Source organism: Delphinus delphis, chromosome X (assembly GCF_949987515.2).
Source record: "Delphinus delphis chromosome X, mDelDel1.2, whole genome shotgun sequence".
Lineage (NCBI taxonomy): Eukaryota > Metazoa > Chordata > Mammalia > Artiodactyla > Delphinidae > Delphinus > Delphinus delphis.
In genome coordinates this window covers 100,551,268-100,573,343 of record NC_082704.1, presented here as the reverse complement: position 1 = coordinate 100,573,343, position 22,076 = coordinate 100,551,268, and the positions used below count along the sequence as shown (strand labels likewise).

The 22,076-nt window shown below is 36.9% G+C and overlaps 1 protein-coding gene and 1 non-coding gene across 2 annotated transcripts in view; both read left to right on the top strand.

The window, feature by feature from the left end:
- Positions 1-22,076, top strand: part of IL1RAPL1 (interleukin 1 receptor accessory protein like 1) — a 653,817-nt gene that overhangs the window by 590,609 nt on the left and 41,132 nt on the right. The window contains exons 6-7 of the mRNA XM_060002071.1: positions 18,257-18,389; positions 21,079-21,224. Of these exons, the coding sequence (XP_059858054.1) occupies positions 18,257-18,389; positions 21,079-21,224 (279 nt within the window). The remainder of the gene's footprint in view (positions 1-18,256; positions 18,390-21,078; positions 21,225-22,076) is intronic.
- On the top strand, positions 680-752 carry TRNAR-CCG (transfer RNA arginine (anticodon CCG)). Its single transcript has one exon. It is a non-coding gene; the product is annotated as a tRNA-Arg (tRNA).

The window sequence follows — 22,076 nt, the reverse complement described above, 5'->3', positions numbered from 1 at the left end:
GAGATAATAAATGGTAGAGTCCTATTTGGATATAGATTTAGCTGACTCAGGGACCTGACTTCCACCTACTACATTTATGCTTTAGAACACGGATTGTAAATTGGTGACCAGAGCACCAAAATCGGCCTGGGGACCTGCTTTGTTCAGCCTACATGGTGTATTTTCAGAGAATCTGTATGTGCCTTTTTTATAGTGGATGAACTATTAACTGGGGTCACCATGCATCATTGCCTTAAATCATCTTGACATTTAAGATTTCAGTTTCTCGTTTGAAGTTACAGGTCAGATACCCCCTACTTTACCTAATATCCATTGATATATATGTATGTGTATATATACATATATACACACATACATATATACTGACACAATACATACTTAAAGAAAGTTCCATTTTTTATGCTGAAGAATGCAAAGAGAAAATATTTGGGGAAGGTATTAAAAACATTTTTAATTAATCCAGGGACACTGATTTTGCAATCTTGAGGTAACAAATTTCCAAAGATTCCTTTTTTCTGATTTCACTTCTTGCTCCCCATGAATAGACACAGCCAGAGGGATTCCCTTCTGTAATCCCCATCCATATGCCTCTGCCAGCCAATTAATTGCTCATTAATGCATCAACCTAGGTGTTAATTTGTTGATGGACAGACATTTAAAAAAAGAGGTTGTGGGGACTTCCCTGGTGGTCCAGTGGCTAAGACTCTGCTCTCCGAATGCAGGGGGCCCGGGTTCAATCCCTGGTCAAGGAACTAGATCCCACATGCCACCACTAAGAGATCGCATGCCACAACTAAAGATCCTGCATGCTGCAACTAAAGATCCCACACGCGGCAATGAAGATCCCACATGCTGCAAATAAGACCCAGGGAAGCCAAATAAATAAATATTTAAAAAGAGATTGTGAATACTGTCCCAATCGCCCTACCTACTCTGGAACATAGGGGAAACTATAATCAAATTTCTTGTCTCAGATATGTATTTCCAACTACTGTGATGATAATATTTCATTGATATTCTACTGTGACTATATTTGTCTTTTATTTTACATTATTCTCCATTATGGAACTGCATTTTGTTTTCAGAATAAGCACACTCTGAGGGAAGTAGCTGTTTTTTTAAAAATGCATTTTGTCTTTCCCAAAAGATGGTAAACTGGAGAAAGAATGGTTGAAAATTCATTTGATATGATCACTGTTTTTAATATAGAATAACAGGTTTTCACTTTTTTAGCACATAAAAGCAATTTTTAAATGGATTTATTAAATTCCATCTAAATATTATGACAATAAAACCTCACAAATGATATCTTAATATCTTAAACAGAATAGCTTACTTTGTTTATACCTTTTGCTACTTTACTGTCATCAGATAAATCATCAGTATTTTAGTTATTGCTTTTCAAATTCCCAGTAGGACAATCATGTTTGTTTTGACAAACAACTGTAGGTTTTCATTTCTATTAACTCAAATGGCAAAAAAAGATAACTGAAAGCAGCACGAATCCCGTAACACCTTCCTGTGAGATTATAGCTCACATATAAATTAACATTTTCTAGCATCGTATTTTAACCAGATCACAGATTCTTAACCCAGGATTCTTGGGTCTGTGAATGAATTTCAGTGGGCCTTAAAACTGTAAACACAGTAAATATTTTCATGGTGGGGGCAGGGACTCTATCTTTCATCAGTTCTTTAAATTAACTGTAAACCAAAAAGAAAAAAATACAGCTAACTTGGAGGAAAAAACTTGGAGGTTATTAGGCTGAGTTTTGTTCATTGAAATGTCCCTTTCACCTAATTTGAATAAGAGCTAGTTGTGTGCGTTAGGCTGCTATTATTCACCCTCAGCATTTAATAGTGGAGAAATCTCTTTTCTGAGCATGTTTATTTATTCTTTAACTTTCCAATAAGGATTTATTGAATGCCTAATGCGTGTTAGGTAATGTTCACCAAAATAGGGAAGTCAGAAGAATGAGCAATTGGGGGAGAAAGATGGGAAGTTTAATTGCTGACATGTTGAGTGTGAGATGCATGTGGGAGATGTTCATGCAAGAGAAAAGTTCAAGCCAAAGACTTAGATTTGGAAATCAGTAAAATATGGGTGGTAAAGACATTAAGGTCATTGATATATATGAACCCATCCATGTATGCAAAATAGTGTGAGAAGAGGGTTAAAAGGAGAAACAGCCAACATAAAATACGTATACACACATGTATTTATACATATAAATTTATTTATTTGCAGGGAATTGGTTTACACAATTATGAATGTTAGCTAAGCAGCCTTCCCATGGCTATCTCTGCATCTAATGCTGAAGTCTGAAGTTCACAGGCAGGAAGTCAGTAAGGGAAGATAATGAGTGAGATAGAACCCAATGAGCACGAGCTGGACTTGCAGTCCACGGGGCAAGCAGTCAGGTGGGGAGAGCATGAGCAGGCTTGAACTCCACTAAGATGGACTGAAACCCATGTCAAGTTCTTGTTGCCTTTGACCTGACCAAAAAGAATGATCCAGGGCCCTTTATCATAGAGCTAAACACACATCACTGGTCCAGGAGTCGGAGACACTGGCAGAAGATCCAGGAGAAAAGAGAAATTTCAGGCACAACTGCTACTCCATGTCAGTGAAGTGAGCATATCAGTAAAAAAGTACACACACACACAGACACACACACTCATACCCCCAAATGGCTGCTACCTCTTTTCCATCCTTCCACTAGTGTGAGAGAATCTCTCTTGTAGCCTACCCTAACTGGACACATACAAGAAAATGGAATTCTGGGAAATGAAGTTCAGCCTAGTCAAGTCAGTATATTACAAAGCTATCACAATGTGCAGTCTCAAAGATGGCAAGCCATGGTAGGCGCTAGGGTTAAGGTGTCTGGTAATCATTGTGCTTCGTGAACGTACCTGCACTGAGAGGATAAGTGAAGGAAGTAATGTAGACATCAGAGGGTGGGATTAAAAAATCAGCTTGTTTATCTTCACAACTGTTCCAAGGGCACTGCTCACATGTATGTATACAAATACTCAATTTACCTCTCTACTTTCTCCCATCCCAAACAGCCATTCCTAATATTGAAAGGAAGTGTGTCCACTTTCCACTTTTTTTTAAACTTTTATCGGGGTATAGTTGACTTACAATGTGGTGTTAGTTTCAGGTGTATGGCAAAGTATATCAGTTATACATATACATATATTCACTCTTTTTTAGATTATTTTCCCATATAGGTGATTACAGAGTATTGAGTAGAGTTCCCTGTGTTATACAGTAGGTCCTTTTTAGTTATTGATTTTATATATAGCAGTGTGTATGTGTCAATCCCAATCTTCCAATTTATCCCTTCCCCCCCCCTTACCCCCTGGTAACCATAAGTTTATTTTCTACATCTGTAACTTGAATTCTGTTTTGTAGATAAGTTCATTTGTAGCCTTTTTTTAGATTCCACATGTAAGTGATATCATATGATATTTGTCTTTCTCTGTCTGACTGACTTCACTCAGTATCACAATGTCTGGGTCCATCCATGTTGCTGCAAATGGCATTATTTCACTCTTTTTGTGGCTGAGTAATATTCCATTGTATATATATACAACATCTTCTTTATCCATTCCTCTGTTGATGGACAACTTTCCACCTTTTTTCAGGCACTATTTTTCTAAGATGAATAGTCTCGATCATTATAGTGAAAATAGAAAGTTCTCTGAAAATTTTAAGAGAGTAGTTGAACAAATGGAAGTGACAGTGTTGGCTTAAATAAAGGAGAAGGCATAAATACTGTTCACACCTCTTCTTTGTCTCTCCAAAAAGAGCAAGTATTGCTACAAGGTATAACCTTATTTATTGTTGGGAAAAAACTGTAAGTGGAAAGGTTTCATTCATACTGTACCAGACCCCTGTTTTTGGAGTAAGATGTTGATGAAAAGGGGAGGGCAAGTCTAAAAATAAACACACTTTCAACAATGCTGATTTTAAAATTTTATTTGTGTGGGAAAAACCCACAGTCCCTAACTATGGATGAGAAAGATGTCTCCTCTAATACTTATGTTAATGCTGTGATTCCAAGGAGTATCACTAATATGTAGTCTTTACAACTGCACTTTTCTTAGCATATTTAGAGTCACAGAGCTGATCTTGACTGAGGGAGAGTTGTTTTCTCACAGAGCCTTCTATGACTGGAGGCTATTGGAGAAAAGAGGTAGGGGAGGAAGATGGTGCCTGATCTGCTGTGACACCTTGAAGTAGAATATATGATGACATTTTAATGCTGTTATTTATTTTTTCCTCAATTATAAAAGCATTATTTTTACATTGTATAAATTTGGGAAAATAAAGACAAAGAAGACAAGAAAGAAGTAACCAAGATGTGTCAAAAGTGCTTTAAATCTTCATCTGCAGAACCTTAAGAGTCTCTCTCTTACTTCAGATGAGAAAGTTAAGGAGCATATCTTTTGACTAAATAGTGGTAGAAAAAAGTGCTAATTAAATAATGTTTTAGCATTGCAGTTCTGCTCACAAGAATCTGGTTAGGTTTAATAGCTATATTAATTTTTTCTTAATTTTTGCTATAATTATATTTTTTACTATGTGATGGGCATGGTCATGGTAAATTAAAATATCAGATTGATCAAGTTAGTCAGATCAATGAGTATTTTCACTAAGTCAAGATGGTGTTTGATTCAGAAGGCACATCCTATCAGCAAAACTTGCCATTAACTTTTCAACACAGGGTATCCCAACAGCTAACACCAAGGAATTAATCTGTTATAAAACATCATCCAGATATGAACAGATGGCTTTATTCTTCCTCTATCTTAGGCTGTGTAAAAGTAGCCAGGGTTTCCTGGAAAAGATTTAGAAGTAATTGCCACATTTTACCTATATCGATTAGGTGTACTAAAGGGCATTCTCTCTGAGATTCAAGTGTTAGGGGAAAAAAATCAAACTCATTAATATAGCTACAGATAGGACACCAGTCATGTGAATGAGTCCAGAAATATGTGGATCATCTTTATGGAATGACACAAGTGGTCATTTTCCTAAAGACAAGAAGATTCAGTTATTTTAAATACTTCTATAAGTTTCCACCTAGAGAGTTGCTAATATTAGAACATAAATTAAAAATCACAGAATAATAGTGATAGGCACAAAGATAGAATTCAGAAAATCGTATACCTTCTTTAGGTAAGAAAGCTGTAAAAATATCCTCAAGCGATAACCTTTGTTAGATGCTGACACATCTCAGATGGTACTTTACAGTCTTTTTTATTGAAGACATCTTGACGGTTATAAACCTTCTAGATTGGTGTCTCACAAGCCTTGCATAAGGCAGTTGTGATTAAAAATCATGTGGAAAACCTCCCAGTAGCTCACAGAAAAGCAACCAGTCTGTCTGGTATTGGGATATGTGTGTGAGTTTTAATAAGGTGGTGTTTTAGTTTAAGGGCCAGGAGTAAAGATAACACCATGAGAGAGAATTGAGTTCTAGAAAGTGAGATTGGGAACCCCAAAAGGAAGGAAAAAATTAAGAGTAATGTCGTAGCTTCTCAAGACATTGCAGGTTTAGAGACAATAAAAGTACTTTTAAGCATGGGGGAAAAGATGTCTCCTTGAACCTAAGGTTCTATGATCAGGAAAGAGGCATGAAAGTTAGAATAGCAGGGTTACTTTCAATTGATATTAAAGACACCAATAGTAGAATAGACTGAGAAGGGAGATACAGGTTCCAAAGAGAAATAACATGTCTTTTTCAAGAATGAAAAGAACTGGAAGAAATAGCTCTTTCGTAGACTGGAAATGAAAATAACAGTGAATTTTTTTTTAAGTATTGAAAATATCTATGAGTGCTATCAACTTCTGAAACTTTTCCTGATTAACTCAGCACAGAAAATTCCCTCCCATTTTGAACTTCAATTGTTCAAACTGCTATCATTTTTCCTTCTATCAAATGTGGACCAAAAAACCAAACTTCGTGGTATATTTTAGGCTCAGAATCTGTCAGAAGCGTTTTACTAAGCCACTGTGGAGGAGAGACAAGCAGAGGAAAGCACTATTTGAAACATCAGCAGTTACACTGAGTACTTTTTTTAATTTATGTATTTATTTGACTGTGCAGGGTCTTAGTTGCGGCATGCAAACTCTTAGTTGCAGCATGTGGGATCTAGTTCCCTGACCAGGGATCGAACCCAGGCCCCCTGCATTGGGAGCGCGGAGTCTTAGCCCCTGGACCACCAGGGAAGTCCCACACTGAGTACTTTTAATATAATGCTGACCAACAAAAGCCCTTGTAGGCAGGAATGAAGAAAACACAAAATAGTGAGTTCACTGAATGTTCATTTACATTTTAAATAATAAACATCATTCATGAGCTATCATTATGTCCTACATTAGCCATGTTTTATAAGCTTATAAAACCTCCTGAAGAATATTTCATTAACTTTGAAAGCCACATAAACCTAAGGATTACGGTTTATATTTTTTAAAAGATAAGAAAAGCAAGCTTTATGAATATCCAGATTATCTCTTAAGACCCTGAGTGTTAGGAAACTTGGGGGGTTCATTAAAATGCAGATATAGCCAAATGTAATTGGAATTGGACCTTTTATTTTAGTGCAGCCAGTTCATTTAAAAAGCAACAAAACAAAACACCCTTTTTAAGTCACAAGGTACTATGTGTGCTTTAGAACAGGTGCTATTGGGACTTTCCTGGTGGTCCGGTGGTTAAGACTCCATGCTTCTACTGCCGTGCAGTGCGGCCAGAACAAACAAACAAAAATAGAACAGGTGCTATTGACTGTATTACCCCTAAGTAAATTCCTTATAGTTTTCCTCCAGTTAAAGCTAAATCCTTTCTTAAAAGGAGACTCATTCTTAATGTCATATTTTCCTTCTCAGAGAGAACATTTGTAGTTTTCTGTTTCTGCATTTTGTATATAGGTATTATGGGAAATTATTAGAGGATTAGCAAGAGATAAATGTGGTTCTTGTCTACATCGATAAGTAGATCAAATTAGTTGGTATAGTGTCATGAATTTTATCCTGCCACACTGCAACCTGGGCGACAAGGTGAAAAAAATACTTTCTAGAGGTACTGGTTGGATGACAGAGGTACTGGTTGGATAACAAAGGTACCCCAAAATACAATGTCTTCAGTAAATTAGATGTGTATTTCTCTCATCAAATAGACAAGTACAGGGAAGTCCAGACTGGTGGACGATTCTGTTTCATTATGTCATTCAGGGACCCAGGTCCCTTACATCTTATTGCTCTACTATTTTGTCTTCACATATATGACAGAGACAAGTTCACTGACCCATCTGCTTTCCAGCCTACAGGAAAGGGAAAAAGGAAGTCCAGGGATGAGGCATCATCATAAAGGAGATGAATGGGAAATTGTAGACATCACTTCTTCATGCATCCCATTGGCCTGATCTCTGTCATTTGGCCGTATCTACCTGCAAAGGAAGCTAGGAAGCTAGGAAATATAGTCTGTAGCTAGGTAGCCATGTGCCCAACTAAAAGAAAGGATAATAGACACTGGGAGGCATTTATTGGTCTTTACCTCAATAGGTATCAGCCAGGGTTTGGAGATGACAGATTAAGCACAAAAAAGATGAAGCCGTTATCAGGACAGTCAACTCAGGAGCATGGCAACCTAAATGTAACACTTACACTTGATAAGCTGTTGTGAACATTTCAGTACCCTTCACCACCTCCACTAATATCCCTTCCTTTCCTCCTCCTTTCGTTTTTCTTTCCCTCTCATTCCTCCTTTTCATATGCCTATTTTTCATCTCCCTCTGTCTCTTTCTTGCTTCAATTGCTTTTGATACTGTGTTCTAAAGAATTTGCTGATCACTGGCCACAGATAAATGCTTTCTCTATGTATGTTAATGGATGATTTAAATATACTTGGAGGCTGAAAATTTGCTTTAAAAATGTGAGACTCCAGAAGGATGAGAAAGCACCATGAGAGTTAAAAGAATCAATGAGGGATTTAGTACAGTGGCTGTGTAATTAATGGAGCAAAAATAAAGGAGATGTCTTATCAAGATGCAGTCACAGAGGGCTTCCCTGGTGGAGCAGGGGTTAAGAATCCGCCTGCCAATGCAGTGGACACGGGTTTGAGCCCTGGTCCGGGAAGATCCCACATGACTCAGAGCAACTAAGCCCATGCGCCACAACTACTGAGCCTGCGCTCTAGAGCCTGCAAGCCACAACTGTTGAGCCCGCATGCCACACCTACTGAAGCCCATGCACCTAGAGCCCATGCTCTGCAACAAGAGAAGCCACCACAATAAGAAGCCCGTGCACCGCAACGAAGAGTAGCCCCCACTCGCCGCAACTAGAGAAAGCCCACGTGTAGCAATGAAGACCCAATGCAGCCAAAAATAAATAAATAAATTTATTTAAAAAAAGAAAGATGCAATCACAGAAATTTGAGATTAGTAAGTCCTCTGCAACAAAAACCTAAAAATGTGTGCATTACCCAAAAAAAAAATCTACTTGTGGATGACTCAAAACAGTTTTAGAAATGAATAAAATTATAAGCAGTTCTGATGTCTTTGGCAGAAAGCAAACCACAAATCTCTTTTTGCATCCTCTTTTTCAAATGATGGGCAAAAGTGACCCTACTTCCCTGTACATTTAAAAATGGCTAGGATGGTGAATTTTATGTGTATTTTAACTCAATAAAAAATATCCCCCCGAGGGCTGCCCTGGTGGTGCAGTGGTTGACAGTTCGCCTGCAGATGCAGGGGACATGGGTTCGTGCCCCGATCCAGGAAGATCCCACATGCCGCAGAGTGGCTGGACCCGTGAGCCATGGCCGCTGAGCCTGCGTGTCCGGAGCCTGTGCTCCGCAACGGGAGAGGCCACAACAGTGAGAGGCCCGCGTACCACTTAAAAAAAAAAAAAAATCCCCCCAAATCGTCCTACTTCCTCTCCATCATCACCAAAAGTTTCTGAATAACATTTGTAAGCAAATCCATTCCCTGGCAGTTAAACGTTTTCTACTGAGCAGTTATCAGTTTCCTACTTCTTTTTGCTAATACCCATTTTCTCAACACTCAGGTGCAACATCACACCTCCCAGGGGTGAGGTCATCAGGTGGCACCAGATGTTTAGTGATTCCTGATGAGTCCCCCTCTTCAGCTTGGTGTCCATTAATTGTTCTAGATGCTTTCAGGGAGGAAGAAATTATCTTCTACCCTTCTAGGTTCTTCTGGCTGGTCTAAGAGTTAAATTGACGTGAGACGGATTAACAGGAGAAAATCAAACAAAAGTATAATGACACATATACACGAGAGAGACCCAAGCAAATGAGTAACTTGCCAAAATGGACAAAACCCTCACCTTAAATACCATCTTCAGCTAAAGACAAAAGAGGATGTTGGGGATACTGGTTTGGGACTTGAAAGGGAAGGCAATTCATATGGAGATAGAAAAGCAAAGGTTTTGTAAACAAATGCTTTCTGGGCCAGGCAGAGACAGTGGGACACAGAGTGGACTCTGATCTTTAGGTTCTGCCTAAAATCTCCCCCACCACACGTAGCCCATATTCTTTGCAGATAGCTCTGGTGATAGCTCTATTCCAGGAACAGGATCTCTATCTAAATTCTTTTAGGCAGTTGGGGGATAGTCAGAGTTTCTTGTTGAGTCTTTTGGGCCTTGATTGTTTTCAGCTCGGAATAATCCATATGCCAAAAAGACATTTTGGGATGGCAAGTTTTGCTCCTCTATACTGCCAGAAACTTATGGACCATGCATCTAGAAGGCGGCCATCAAGAGCTACCATTTCAGTCCTTACAAGAATCTCTGAACTATCTAAAAACAATGCAGTAATGATATTCCTATTTTGTACACCCTTTCCTTTCAAACGCATGAGATTTCCTCTCCATTCTGGAGGGGCTGTGCCACTGCCTTCCTTCCTCTGATAGGTGTAGGAAATATACCCAATAATTCATTCAGGTTCCAGTATGCGGCCCTCAGGTTCCTGAAGGGCATAATTTGGCCTAACTTGATACATGAACTACAAGTCATCACTTACAGAAAAACTTAAGTCCCATCATAATAGTAACACTAGTAATAGTAATAATTGGTAACAATTTGTGAGCACTCATTCACCATGGGTACTGTGGATGTACATTAACTCATTTAACTCCAGGTTATTTGTGGTTACTTAAATCCCCTTGCAATCTGCTGGCCAGGCAAATAAGTTGTAATGTTCTTAAGATCTACAGAAATATGCTGTAAGATAGTACGAAATACATTTTCATAAGGAAATCTGACACTACAGCTGAATTATGGTTAGCAAATTTTAAAGTGCATGTCTTGTTTTTCTGTGATTTTGTTCCCTTGAAATTTGAGCAGACGTTGTTACATCCTGCAGGAATAACAACCTCAACTATGAGCTTAATATAACCTATCCATTCTATTTCTTTCCTTTCTTTTGGGATCCTTAGATAAATCTCTGATTTTCAAAGAACTCTGTGTGGTTAGTTACTGGCAACTATTACGTGCCATAGGTCCTAATACTTATTTGGGTAAAATGTCTTGAGCAAGTTGCAAGGGAACTTTCTCTCTCTCTCTCTCTCTGTGTGTGTGTGTGTGTGTGTGTGTGTGTGTGTGTGTGTGTGTGTGTGTGTGTGTGAGAGAGAGAGAGAGAGAGAGAGAGAGAGAGAGAGAGACACAGAGACACAGAGAGACACACAGAGAGACTGAGAGACACAGAGAGAGATTCTTCATTTCAGAATAAAGTCTTCTGGAAGAGGAGCCATTTAGTTTAACTAATGACAAAAGAGAAATATGTTTTGTAAACCACTTTGCTTTTATCTTAAATGGAGAGTCTTTGGCAAAACATTTATTTTTACCGTGATCGTAGAGTAATTTCAATACCCATGATTAATGGTGCAAATGAAATTAAAACCCCCTACTATTCAACATCTTGTTTAAGAACGAAATGCTCACTATTTCCTCATTCCAACTAGTAAGATCTCTGGATGCTGATGCTTTTTAATTAGGGAAGAAATTTCCTTTTAATTGAAAAGAAAACTTTTTTTTTTAAAATAAGTTAGAGAGTGTCCTCTAGTGGAGAGAGAATCTCCGCTCTCAGCAGATTTAGAAATGGCCAAATGATACCTAGTTAGAAGAAGGTTACACTAAATAGCAAGTGTCCCTACTGCTGATTGGAATCTGCTGGTTTAAGAGAAAATGCATTATTTTTCCTCTAAGGCCCCCTCACATTGTGGCCTACTTGAAAGCCTGCCGTATGACAAGCATTGTTCTCATTTTAGATAACAAATGATTTTTTATGATCAATTTTAGAGTGCTTCCTTCGGAACTTGGTAAGATTGAGCTGACAGTGCACCTTTCGGCCAAAAAGGCAGCAGAAGCATTTAGTGCAATTTACTGAAGCTTTTACAGATATCAACTTGATACAGCAAGAATACCATTATCTTCGGGACTCCAGCCCTGGCTGACTGATATATTTGATGTGTGTGGCTCCCCAGGCCATAGCTTAAATTTTTCTGTTATTATTTGAAGGAAGACAAAGAAACAAAATTGAGGGGGAAATTAAAGTGACTCTTTTCTATAACCTGTGGAATTCTAATGCTAATTTCCTGTATTTCTGGTTATGTATAGTAAATAGTATTAACGTTATCACTTGGGTATCAGAGGTCACACTAGAGGAGACTTTTTTCAATATATAAATGGAAGGGGATAAGGGAGACCTTTGGTGCTTGACTCTCTAAATCACATGCTAGGATTGCCTTATCAGAAATTGCATGTTACAGCAAATTAGAGAGCAAAAGATAGAAAAGATGGATAGTTTCTCTTGATAACAAGTTAAATAATTTGGACTTAAATAGAGTAAAGATAAAATTATATTGCTGATTCTTCTATTGGAAAAAAAGAAAGAGGAATAAGGAGAGTGTTCTTAAATCCTTGAGTAGTCGAACACATGTCAGAGACATAACGTGTATGTATGAATATCATGTGTGTGGCTTATTTGAATGGTAATAATAAGCAGTAAGGCTAGCATTGTATTTCTGTTAACAGATAATGTTCAGAAAAATGTATCATCACGACTTTCATACAGATATTAAAATGAACACATGTTAAAGATTTTTTGCTCATATGATATGAAGGGAACAGGCAGGTGTTATGACCAATTCAAAGGTAAAGTCAAAATAGTATATTAAACAGAAGAAAGGAATGCTGAGATAAATTCCAAGTAGAGACAAAATTGATTTTTCCCTGGGGTGAGGAGCAAGCAAGGCTAGGGGAGCGGATAGGGAATTAAGTCGAATGGCTACTAGACATGAGAGAATTTACATATCAGTTACCTACAAAGAGTTACAAAGAGTTGAAAAATCACTCAAAGACAGGAAAGGGCTAAAATCTGATAACTCAGAATGGTGTGCAATAGAAAAATGAGTAGTTTTCCACAGAAACACAAATGTTTTTCCTACATTCCTTTGGAAACCTAGTATATTTCTATAGCTTGGATTGGCTCATCAGTGACCCAGTTGTACAGTCTACTTCTTGTCTATGCCAGCAACTTCTCTAACCACCACTGTCATTATTAGGAACCCTCTTTCCTAGACTCCCTGTCCTTGCTTCCTGCTTAAAAGCCCTGACGGAATGTTTTTCAATCTTGTTGCTTTTCTCAGCCCCAACTCCAATTTAAACAGAGTTCAAGGTAAAAAGAAATTGTTCCAGACAGTTAACTGTAACCACTTGCATGAAAATCACCTGGGAGTGCTTGTTAAAAATGAAAATCCCTGGAACCCTATACACTTGCTGAGTCAACATCTGGTTTTGGGAGAGTGGGAGTAAGTTTTTTTGACAGTAAGTTCAAGACTCACTGGCTTCAGTAAAGAAAAAAATATAACATCTGGAGCCATATTCATCTAAACTAAATGATATTGTAGAACATATGAGTGTATAAAATAAACTCTGGCCTGAAAGTTAGTGGAAATTTGCTAGAAGAAACAAGGTTAATGGTAGCATGAGGAGTTGCAATACTAATAACCTTTCCTCTAGTTGCTATCAAAATCTGGCTATGGGGACTTCCCTGGCAGTCTGTTGGTTAGGACTCCGTGCTTCCACTGCAGGGGACACGGGTTCCATCCCTGGTCAGGGAACTAAGATCCTGTATGCCACATGGTGCAGCCAAAAACAAAAATCTGGCTATGATTATTTTAAAGTTGAGTATCTGGAATAATCTATTAATGATTTTTCTAGGCACTATGCTGCGTCCTTTTATTGTTTTTCCTTTTTAATTGAAAGCATACTCAGATACACATTAGACAACAAACACAATAAAGAAAAATTTGTGATCATTCACTATTGTCTTAATTTTCTTTGTATTATTTTCCGTTCTACTGAAGCTTTTCTAATTATATATTTAAATCTGTCAGTCGTGAACTTTCTTGTTACTTCTAGGCTCTAATTCTAAGAAAAGAGTTTTTTTCCTCTACCGATTTATAAAATAATATATTTTCTCCTAGATAGTATATACATTTTATAATAATATTTAACTCTTTAATAAATCCCAATTTTTTTTGTTGTATTATGTGAAATTAATTTTTGTTTCCAGGTCATAATTCAGTTCTGATAACACATTGCCTGGAGTTAAGTCTGGTACAATTTCTGAGCATTTATATCATTTTTCTTTAAAAGCATAAGCCTTCAATAGTTTATTCATTTCCTATAAATTCTCAACTAAAATTATAAATACATCACAGGGCCTATAGCACAACAGTGGGGAAATAAGCATTTTAGGTATGATGTTGATAATTACATTCTGTGGTCTAATAAAAGCCCTTTTATCTTGATAGTGTTTTTATAATTTTGAACAACACTGGTTATTAATAAAATAATTATATGTAATAATAAATTTTTGGTTTAATAGTAAGAACCACAAAAATACTGCTTCACATTCACTAGAATGGCTATAATCAAAAAGACAGGTAACAAGTGTTGGCAAGCATGTGGAGAAATTAAAACTCTCATACATTCCTGGTGAGAATGTAAAACGGTGCAGCCACTTTGGAACAGTTTGGCAATTCCTCAAACATTTAAGCATAGAATTATAATGTAGCAGTTCCATTCCTAGACATATAACCAAGAGAAATGAAAGCATATGTCCACACAAAAATTTGTACAAGTGTTCAAAGCAGCTTTATTCATGATAGTCAAAGAGTGGAAACAACCCAAATGTGCGTCAATTGATAAATGGATACACAAGATGTGGTATATCCATACAATGAAATATTATTTAGCCATAAAGAGGAATGAAGTATTGATATATACTGTGACATGGGTGAACCTTGAAAACATTAAGCTAATCAAAAGAAGGCAGAAACAAAAAGCCACATACTGTATGATTTCATTTATATGAGATATCCAGAATAGGCAAGTCCATAGAGACAGAAAGTAGAAATAGGTGAGTGATTGCCAAGGCCCAGGGGTTTGGGAGGAACTGACTAGTGACTGCTAATTGGTTCAGGATTTCTTACTGGGGTGATGAAAGTCTCGTATACATTGATTGTGCTGCTGGTTTCACAGTTCTGCGAATATACTGAAAACCATTGAATTGTACATTTTAAGTGGATCAATTGAGGATATGTGAAATATACCTCAAAAGAGGTATGAAAAATATGCATGCAATATCTTTGAAAAACAACTTTATAGAAAGTGGTGTGCTGGTAAATGTTTAACAATTGGCTCTCCCAGTGTCATTCTGAGAATTACACCACTATATAGGTGGTTGATATTTTCATTTATATTGGAAATAAGAGTGAAACATTGGAGACGTATGTCAGAACTTCATTTGTTCATCAGTGATGTAAGCAAATCCTTTGCTGAATTAGATGATAATTTTTGGATGCCAGAGGAATTTTTTTATGTTTGCAGTATTACCAGTGTAACAGCTATAGACATGACACTTTGAAGTTTAATCTGCATTATTAACATTTTCTCCATATTGTCTTAAGTACAGACAATCAGCAAAACAGTAAATCATAGCCTGATTTGTAGCATTTGGCAATTCGTGGGGTAAATACTCTCACCATGGCTGATTGCTGGCTACTAACATAATCTCACTTACTGTGCATTTGGGAAGAGATGTGCAGTAATACACTATTATATGGTATTTCTGCCATACCAATACCACAGAAGAAGAATATGGAAAAATAAATAGGAGAGTTAGAGTTTGGGGTATTTTTTACCTTAGTTTTTAATATAGTATATTTAATTATAAGTTTCTATAATTTAATTTTTAATAATGACTATGTTTAACAACCTGCTTAAAGAATTTCTGAAAAATGTAATAGCTGATTCTTAACAGGCTGGTGTGAGCCAGCTCCGACCCACAAGACAATTAACACCTGAATGAGGAGGCACTGAATGTTGAAGACTAGTTTACAAGATAGACTTGGCCTGTTGAGATAGGCTGGAGACATGTAACCTTTAATTAATGAAGCTTTGAAAAAAGAAATCAAGGAAAAATGCAAGTACAAGAGATATTAAGCAGGGTATTAATTTGAAATTATTTATTGAGTTGCTAATATATTCAACACGCTGTAATGGGTCTAGTAATATACAAAGGTAGTTACAGATGTAATTTCTGCCTTTGGGGAGTGAATATCCTAGTTGCTGCACTAGACATGCAAACAAACCAACTATTGTGAGGAATATATTATGATAAAGTACAGATATGTTCCAAGGACTAGAGAGGAGAAAAGACGGAGTGAAGAGGTGCTATTTGAGTTGGGACTTAATGGATGAGGAGTAATTTACTAGGTGGAAATGAGGAGAATTTAAAGCGAAGAATATAACATTAAAAAGCGTGAGAATGTGAAATAGATCATGGATGGACTACTCATAAAACTCAGATGCTAAAATCCTGTTATGTAACTGGCATGTCCTGCTTCATCAGCCTGAGTTACAAACACAGTCATATTATTTTTATTTTCCTAATTCCTGTTTCCTAATTGCCTAATTAACTTTCTAACCAAAATTTGCTAATTATATTTTCCTAATTTTCCTGGTTGTGCTTATGAATCTCTATCTATCCTTATTGAGTGGAAGTGCATCATCTGTCCCTAGGATCTAGAGACTGTCATACAGAGTGAAGTATGTCAGAAAGAGAAAAACAAATATCGTATATTAATGCATGTATGTGGAACCTAAAAAAATGGTACAGATGAACCGGTTTAAAGGGCAGAAGTTGAGACACAGATGTAGAGAACAAACGTATGGACACCGGGGGGGAAAGACGCGGGGGTGTGGGGATGGTGGTGTGCTGAATTGGGCGATTGGGATTGACATGTATACACTGATGTGTATAAAATTGATGACTAATAAGAACCTGCTGTATTAAAAAAAAAAGATGAAAGAAGGATAAATTTTAAAGAAACAAACAAACAAAATTAATAGTAAAGGAACCTATTTAAAGCTGCATTTGGGCTTCCCTGGTGGCGCAGTTGTTGAGAGTCCGCCTGCCGATGCAGGGGACACTGATTCGTGCCCCGGTCTGGGAAGATCCCACATGCAGCGGAGCGGCTGGGCCCGTGAGCCATGGCCGCTGAGCCTGCGCGTCCGGAGCCTGTGCTCCGCAAGAGAGGCCACGGCAGTGAGAGGCCCGCGTACCGCAAGAAAAAAAAAAAAAGCTGCATTTTGCCTCTTAAAAGTTTGTAGACATTTTCTGGACTTGACTTATCTGGTCACTAATAACGGTTATTGTATATAGAATCAAAGTCCATAAGGAATCACTTAGTTGGAGAACATTCAGACATAAACAAGCATAACATAAAAGGAGAGGCTATGTCATGCACCTTAGAAATATTAGAACAGCAAGAACTTAGTTATGAACTATTCTTACACAGTGGACATAAGTAAAATAATAATACGAATTTTATCCAATAAAAATTTTCTTATTGTGGAACTTGGAGAATAAATTTTACATATAGGTTGACCCATACCAGGACTTAGAAAGAATGCATCTGTAACTGCATTGTGCTTTGCTCTGGGTTCATGTTGTAGAATCACTTGTAAGCCCCGTTTCACGAGGTGTGCACTATTAACTCATAGTTTAGCTGTGAGGCTTGCAGTCTTTAGGAACCTCGTTCTCTTCACCTTAAAGTCAGAGTTGTCAGAGTCCTCTAGAATATTCTCAGGAATTTATGAAATGAAGGAAGTTTCCTTACTTCAGATGCCTATAAAGGTATCCCTGGAGCCTAGTTTTCAGCCCTTCATGTAGTCCTCATCCTTGTGAGTTCCCCTGCTCCAGTCTAAGCTGGAGTAGGTCTCCACAGGTCTCTATCCCACCCTGCATTTTCTAGCTCTACTTGGAGACAGCAAGACCTTAAAACTATAATGGTGCTGGTGTATTTCAGTTCTCTAATGCCGCCTGAGGCTTGGGGAAACCAGGTGTTTGCAAAATCACATTACCTGTCCAGAAATATGCCTTATTTTCTGCAGGCATTAAATTCGCTTCCACTTTTCAGTCAGGGACCTCCACTTACCTTATTAAGTAATCAACCAATCTGTATTCACCATTATAGTGGTCTCGCTTGAGTAGCATATTGGAAGAAACTCATCTCCACAGTAGTATTATTGATTTTACATCTTATAAACATCCCAAATATTTATTCTCAGGAGTTGTTCATTTGTATTTTAATGCTCTTTTTTACCTGAGCGTGTGTTGGTTTCCTAATTAAAATACTATTCCTCATATAGTACAAATATTTTAATAACATTTTTAGGGGATCCTGCATTTTACAATTTCATTTCTTTCCCATGAAAAGATTTTGTTCTCTTTCTGTTTTCCACATTCAGGACTGAGAAACATCTTCTACCTGCTTTACAAAATCTTATATTATCAACATTATGTACTGTCTGATATCATGCTTTGAGAAGGGCACGTCACCTCCATGGTACCATTCCCAATAATTCATAACCTCAATTTAATCATGTGGAAAAATCAGGCAAACTTAAATGGAAGAACCTTCTATGAAATAACCGACCAGTGTTCTTCAAAATCTTATAAGTAATTCACTTTCCACTAAATAAGCTGTCAAAAGCCCACATGAATTTGACAAAGATAGAAAACATCTGAAAAATGTGACTTTAGAAAAATGTTTCATTAAAACAATGAAGTGATTAAAATGTTACCTGCCACTTTGCCTAAAATAAGAGTGTACAAACAGTTTTATAACACATTTTCATCACTTCTCTCAACAGGCGATTCAGCTAATCTAACCTGCAGAGCTTTCTTTGGGTACAGTGGAGATGTCAGTCCTTTAATATACTGGATGAAAGGAGAGAAGTTTATTGAAGATCTGGATGAAAATCGAGTTTGGGAAAGTGACATTAGGTAAAGTAATTTTTGTCTTTTAACTTGTACAATCAAGATTAACTTTTGTTCTCTTAGTGAATAGAAAGTGAACTAAAAGAAAAGAAGGGGTTTGGGGGAGTGTTTTACTATTATAATAAAAATATTGCAACATTTAGTGGCAAAGAGGCAAAATAGTCTTGAGAGTGTGACTATGAAATTGTCAAACAGGAGTGCCATTTGCAAAGAATTTAAGAGAATTAAAAAGGAGTTTTTCACTAAGGAATAAACTGAGTGTGAGAGAGACCAAAATAGCATCAAATATGGAAAATGTCTGAGATCAGATGATACAGCCACTATGTAGAACAGTATGGAGGTTCCTTAAAAAAACTGCAAATAGAACTACCATATGACCCAGCAATCCCACTACTGGGCATATACCCTGAGAAAACCATAATTCAAAAAGAGTCATGTACCACAATGTTCACTGCAGCTCTATTTACAATAGCCAGGACATGGAAGTAACCTAAGTGTCCATCGACAGATGAGTGGATAAAGAAGACATGGCACATATATACAATGGAATATTACTCAGCCATAAAAAGAAACGAAATTGAGTTATTTGTAGTGAGGTGGATGGACCTAGAGTCTGTCCTACAGAGCGAAGTAAGTCAGAAAGAGAAAAACAAATACTGTATGCTAACACATATATATGGAATCTAAAAAAAAAAAAAAAAACAAAGGTTCTGAAGAACCTAGGGGCAGGACAGGAATAAAGACGCAGACATAGAGAATGGACTTGAGGACACGGGGAGTGGGGAGGGTCAGCTGGGACGAAGTGAGAGAGTGGCATGGACATATATACACTACCAAATGTAAAATAGCTAGCTAGTGGGAAGCAGCCATATAGCACAGGGAGATCAGCTTGGTGTTTTGTGACCACCTAGACGGGTGGGATAGGGAGGGTGGGAGGGAGACGCAAGAGGAAGGGGATATGGGGATATATGTATATGTATAGCTGATTCACTTTATTATAAAGCAGAAACTAACACACCATTCACTGTAAAGCAATTATACTCCAATAAAGATGTTTAAAAAAAACATGGAAAATGTGATATTATGCCTTCGGTTTATAAGAGCTCTTTTTCTTAATTGTTGAGAGAAGATATTAACAGGTTTCTAGGATTCAACCAAACACAATCTTTCTAACTTCCTTTTATATGTTTTTACATATTTTAGGCATCATGTTGACTATAAAGCACTTGATAGGAATGATAAAGGATACAAAAAATGTTTTTATCACCTTTTTTAGTCTGACTTTAAGGTCTAAACATTAATATAGTGGGAATAATAGTGAATAATTAAAATACAATCGATTTTGAGGGCATCATGCTTAAGCCTCTTCCTTCTTTTTAAAAAAAAATAATTAATGTATTTGTTCATTTACTTCTAAATATTGAGGTATTCAATTATGACCCAAAGTAGGCTTATACACAGATACTCATTTTTAATCATAATGTAAATTGGCAAATATATTAATAAATAAGCTATAAGTGAATCAAAATACTGATCAATTGTAAACATTCTCCCATCTAAAGATCGCCTCTTCTGGGTATATATGAGCATTTTAACTAAATTCTTCTTCTTAAATGTGAGGAGTTTTAAAACTTGATGAAAGATATAAGAGAAAAAGGTTTTCGATAGAAAATAAAAACCTATAGAACTGTCATATAAGATTATTTCTACTGGAATTTTCTTCCTGGCAACAAATACACAAGAATATTGCACTGCAGTTGGGTTCTGAAATGCCCAGATGAGTAATTCTCCAGTATGTACTAAAATGTTCCTCTGCCATTTCTCATGTTCAGAACTTCACTATTATCTCATACCCATACACTCTGAAATGCTAAGGTTAAAGAAGGATAATAAACCTCCTAACTTTTCCCCTCTCTCCTGTTGTGGGTGCTCCGGGAATGTTCTAGAAAGGTATTTTTCTTTAATTCTGCATTAGGAAGTATTGTGCAGAGATGAGTTACCAAGCAGGTGGGAGGGTAGAGGTGGAAACTTTGTGAGCAAGGAAAGGGAGGCTTACTTTGAAGTTTTCCATTTGTTCTAAAAAGATTGCTAAAATCCTTGACACTGAGATTAATGAGCGTTTACCATTAATTTTAAATGTCAGAATTAAACACTTCATCAAACATTTAGTCTACAGTTTTGTAATTTCATGTTTCTTTTAAAATAGGAATTGATTTGCACCATTAAAAAAAAATAGGCTAGAGGTTTCAATTGAAATGTCAAAATAGCTCAGACATTTTCTATTCTTCCTTTTATTTTTTTTAAATTAACCTGGTAGATAATTAGTCCTCCAGCGAAGACATTAGAATTTCTTATCTCACCCTTACATCGTATTTCTTCTTAAAGGGAAAGCAATTTGTAAACTTTTCTTCAAGGTCTCTCTCACCTCTTTATTATGATAGTGTGATTGTCCTGCTAAGAGAGATAATTAACTGCAACTTAATTAGCATCTATAAAGACAAGCTTCCTTATTAGAAGTGAAGAAGAAAAGGGCATGATATAATTTAATTAAGATAGCATTAATCCATGACCAAATTTGAAGCACAGATGCTGTAGGTTTTTTCACATCAGATTCAGATTCATCTAAATGTTTTTCTTTTTCATGTATGTGTATGTTTGTGTGGGGTTTTTTGTTTCGTTTTGCTTTATATTTTAGAATCCTCAAGGAGCATCTTGGGGAACAGGAAGTTTCCATCTCATTAATTGTGGACTCTGTAGAAGAAGGTGACTTGGGAAATTACTCCTGTTATGTTGAAAATGGAAATGGACGTCGGCATGCCAGTGTTCTCCTTCACAAACGGGGTGAGTGTAACCTTCTAAGCTTGAGTGGTTGACTTAACCTTTAATGGAAGGGAAGTAATTGGGAAGCAAAAAGTTCTTTAATTGTTTTTACGTAAATTTATTCTAAATAAAATAATTACATTAGCATTAGGGCCATCAAAACATGTAACACAGCAGATAGGTGACTAGCTCATACACTAGAGTCAAACTCAGATTCCTTGCTTTGTTTTTTTGTTGGTTTGTTTGTTTTGGCCGGGCCTCATGGTATGCGGGATCTTAGTTCTTGAACCAGGGATCAAACCCACCAGGGATTGAACCCATTCCCCCTGCAGTGGAAGCGGGGAGTCTTCACCACTGGACCACCAGGGAAGTCCCCCTTGCTCTGTTTCAATACCAACTGTATAACCTTAGGAATGATATCTAACTTCCTTAAGCTTCAGTTTTCTGATAATATGGAATGGGGAAATAATAATATCAACTCTTCAGTGTGTTTTAAGGATGAAAGAAGACAGTAAATGTGAAGAGCTTGGCATGGAGCCTGTACACAGGAAGTATTTAGTTAGATGCTACTCTTTATTATTAGATATAGGCAAACCAATTAAAAATAACCAGGACAGTTTTAAGTCAAAGATTGTGCTCCTTATTGGAAGGTTGTTCCTTGAGTGTAAGAATTATGTCCAATGGATTCCCCATTGTAGTTGTTTTTGACTTTTTTTCTGCCTTGGATAAGTTTCACATGTGTAATATCCTCCCATGATTAATAATAATTCGCTAGTGAATTATTTGTCAATTATTATTCATGAATAGCAATTCACTAAATCTGATTCCACGGCAACCCCAACACCTTACACACAGGGATAAAATATATATAAA